At 35.5% G+C, this 3,703-nt stretch overlaps 1 protein-coding gene across 2 annotated transcripts; it reads left to right on the top strand.

The window, feature by feature from the left end:
• On the top strand, window positions 1–3,469 carry LOC136989400 (heat shock 70 kDa protein cognate 4). 2 transcript variants are annotated; one of them, XM_067287521.1, is made up of 7 exons: window positions 1–142; window positions 253–459; window positions 547–905; window positions 999–1,276; window positions 1,362–1,647; window positions 2,389–3,015; window positions 3,094–3,469. In XM_067287521.1, the coding sequence occupies exons 2-7, from the start codon at window positions 255–257 to the stop codon at window positions 3,283–3,285; spliced, it is 1,947 nt and encodes a 648-aa protein (XP_067143622.1). In that variant the 5' UTR covers window positions 1–142; window positions 253–254; the 3' UTR covers window positions 3,286–3,469. The 2 variants fall into 2 exon arrangements, with proteins under 2 accessions (XP_067143622.1, XP_067143623.1); XM_067287522.1 differs by having other exon boundaries at window positions 50–157.
• The last annotated feature ends 234 nt before the right edge of the window (window positions 3,470–3,703 follow it).

Raw genomic sequence — 3,703 nt, 5'->3', positions numbered from 1 at the left:
GCGAAGATTCACGGAACCGTCCACGCGTGTATATAAAGCCGGCAAAGTCCGCGTCGGCCATTGTTCGAACAAACGTTCTTTGTGGCTATCTGTAGAAGAATTTATTGCGAAATTATCAAATTTTGAATCTCGATTACGAAGAGTAATAACGTTAAGAGTAAGTGTCGTTAATTAGGTTATGTTCTAGTAGTTTCCGATTAGCCGTGTCGAGTGAACGAACGAGTAATTCCTTTTCTAATCTATTTTTAATAGAAATGGCAAAGACTCCGGCGATCGGTATCGATCTGGGAACCACTTATTCCTGCGTTGGGGTGTTCCAACACGGAAAAGTAGAAATTATTGCGAACGATCAAGGAAACAGAACGACTCCGAGTTACGTCGCATTTACTGACACGGAGAGGTTGATCGGAGATGCTGCGAAGAATCAAGTAGCCATGAATCCTAGCAATACCGTTTTCGGTAAATATCCGAGCAATCTGAGAATTAACGTATAAGAAAACACTTAATTACAAACTTACTAATATGAAATTTATTGTTTCTTTTTAGATGCTAAACGACTTATCGGACGTAGATTCGAAGATTCTTCGGTTCAGTCGGACATGAAACATTGGCCTTTTGAAGTAATTAGTGATGGAGGAAAACCGAAGATTAAAGTCGATTATAAGGGTGAAAGCAAAACTTTCTATCCCGAGGAGATCTCTTCCATGGTTCTCACCAAAATGAAAGAAATTGCCGAGGCTTATCTGGGAAAGACTGTTACCAATGCCGTCGTTACCGTTCCGGCTTATTTCAACGACTCTCAGAGACAGGCTACTAAAGATTCGGGTACTATTGCCGGGTTGAATGTGCTGCGAATCATTAACGAACCCACTGCCGCTGCCATTGCTTACGGTTTGGATAAAAAAGTAAGACTTTTTCTTAAATTTGATTGCGATTTACCTGTCTTTTTGTATGTATGTCAATAAAATGACTTGTTCTTTCAAATTGACTTTCTACAGGGAAGTGGAGAAAGGAATGTTTTGATTTTTGATCTTGGTGGAGGTACTTTTGATGTGTCTTGTTTGACTATCGAAGATGGTATTTTTGAAGTAAAGTCCACTGCTGGCGATACTCATCTGGGTGGCGAGGACTTCGACAATCGTATGGTTAATCATTTCGTGCAAGAATTTAAGCGTAAACATAAGAAGGATCTTACTACTAATAAGAGAGCGTTGAGAAGATTGAGAACTGCCTGCGAGAGGGCAAAGAGAACTTTATCTTCGAGCACTCAAGCCAGGTATGTCATTAGGTTTTCGCCGGAAGAAAACCTCGTCCGATCGTAAACAAAAATTGCTTAATGCTTCCGAATTTTTCTCCTCCAGTATCGAAATTGATTCTCTGTTCGAGGGAATAGATTTCTACTCCACCATCACCAGAGCTAGATTTGAGGAGTTGAATGCCGACTTGTTCCGTGGAACGTTGGAACCGGTGGAGAAGGCTTTGAGAGATGCAAAAATGGACAAGAGTCAAATCCACGATATTGTACTCGTCGGCGGTTCTACTCGTATTCCAAAGATCCAGAAATTACTGCAAGATTTTTTTAATGGGAAAGATTTAAACAAAAGTATAAACCCCGACGAAGCAGTTGCTTACGGTGCAGCCGTTCAGGTAATATATTTCAAATTTTGGTTTATTTCTAATAGTAAAAGTATTGATTTTTATAAATACATACATATATTGATTTTGTTTATATGCTAAAACCTCCTTCAAACAATAACTTTCTTTTTGACTTTTAAAATAGCATCTTGTATCCAGTTCATAGAATTTGGATTAAGCTTATTTAGTTTTCGTTCTCTCTATTTTGTGAATACTTAGACTTTTTAATCCTACTCATTATGGGTTTTTGACAAGCTTTCAATTAGAGTGGATGGGACAGAGCACCCCAAAATGGATTTCTGGGGTTAGTCATTCAGATTCAATTCCAGATCCTCAACTAATACTTTGCCTCTTCATTATCCATCCACAATAGGGATTTGAACTTAATAAAAATGCAGCCTTTAACATAAGTTGTGTAATTGATGTTTCTTGTATAAGTAGTGTTAAAATGTGTAATTCATATTAGTTTTATTTTGTAATTTGACATATTTCAAATTCTGAGAATTCTTTTTGATTTTGGCTGGAGCATTTATTGGAAAAACAAAGTGGATTCAGATTTCTTGAAGTATGCTATATATCCTTGCAATTATATTTTAAATCTTGAAGATGGTGTAATTGGAAGTCATTTCCAACATTTAATTTTACTTGATAGAAAAAATTAAACAGATGCTTAATAAAACATAAGTAGTGTAAAACTTTGAAGCCACTCAATAACCATAACAAATTAAAAAAATTTTTTTTTGTTTATTACAGGCTGCTATTTTGAACGGTGACAAGTCAGAACAAGTTCAAGATCTTCTTTTGCTTGATGTTACTCCCCTTTCCCTTGGAATTGAAACTGCAGGTGGTGTAATGACTGTTCTTATAAAACGTAATACAACGATCCCTACTAGACAAACTCAGACCTTCACAACCTATTCTGACAACCAGCCCGGGGTTTTAATCCAAGTTTATGAAGGTGAAAGAGCTATGACAAAAGACAACAATCTGTTGGGAAAGTTTGAGCTTACTGGAATTCCTCCAGCACCTCGTGGGGTTCCTCAGATTGAGGTAACGTTTGATATTGATGCTAATGGTATCATGAACGTGTCTGCCGTGGATAAGAGTACGGGAAAAGAGAACAAAATCACCATTACTAACGATAAAGGCCGTCTTTCAAAAGAAGAAATCGAGAGAATGGTAAAAGATGCAGAGAAATACAAGGACGAAGACGATAAACAGAAAGGTAGAATTTCTGCCAAAAATTCTCTCGAGAGTTACGCTTTCAATATGAAGTCTACCGTCGAAGACGAGAAGCTAAAAGACAAAATTTCGGAGGACGATAAGAAGAAACTGTTAGAAAAAGTGGAAGAGACAATCAAGTGGCTAGATACTAATCAGGTAAGATCTTTTTAAACAAAAAAAAAAAACATTTATTGTATACATTTTAATATTTACATATAAATATATATATTACAGCTTGCAGAAAAAGAAGAATTTGAACATAAACAAAAAGAATTGGAAGGATTCTGTAACCCTATTATTACAAAGTTATATCAGGCTGGAGGAATGCCAGGTGGTATGCCAGGAGGATTCCCAGGTGGAGCACCTGGCGGTGCTGGGCCTACAAGTGGAGGTGGAAGTGGTCCAACAATAGAAGAAGTTGATTAAATAATTTTCAAAAATTTAATTTATTCATTTAAAATGTTGGGAAATTTTTATTTACACTACACTACTATAAACAGCTTTAATGTTTTTAAAATTTTCATAAATACTGTATTTAGCAATATTCTTTTCCTAATATCTTTGTTTTGTTATCAAATGTTTATCAAAATTAAAGTATTTAATAAAATTTGCACATTTTCTTCTATTTAGTAACTACATGATGAAATTTTTATCAAATGTGATTTTTATGCTTTCTTCAATGGACATTTACTGGTCCTCCATAATTTATCATTCTTGTTTTACGTAACACGGATGCTTTTATTACACAGTACTGTGCAAATTAATGGAAACGAGAAAAATAATTTCTACAAATCAAAAGAATTTGTAGTAAATAAATTTTTCCCTTTCGATTCCATTAATTTGC

The sequence above is a fragment of the Centruroides vittatus genome, unplaced genomic scaffold, assembly GCF_030686945.1.
Source record: "Centruroides vittatus isolate TY-2023 unplaced genomic scaffold, ASM3068694v2 scaffold_520, whole genome shotgun sequence".
NCBI lineage: Eukaryota > Metazoa > Arthropoda > Arachnida > Scorpiones > Buthidae > Centruroides > Centruroides vittatus.
This window is presented reverse-complemented; position numbering and strand designations above follow the sequence as displayed.

Bases quoted from the DNA above. Each gene is read 5' to 3' on its own strand.
- LOC136989400 (XM_067287521.1), top strand. From the start codon at position 255: ATGGCAAAGACTCCGGCGATCGGTATCGATCTGGGAACCACTTATTCC. The intron at 906-998 runs GTAAGACTTTTT...GACTTTCTACAG, and splicing joins CTTACGGTTTGGATAAAAAA to GGAAGTGGAGAAAGGAATGT. The intron at 3,016-3,093 runs GTAAGATCTTTT...TATATATTACAG, and splicing joins AGTGGCTAGATACTAATCAG to CTTGCAGAAAAAGAAGAATT.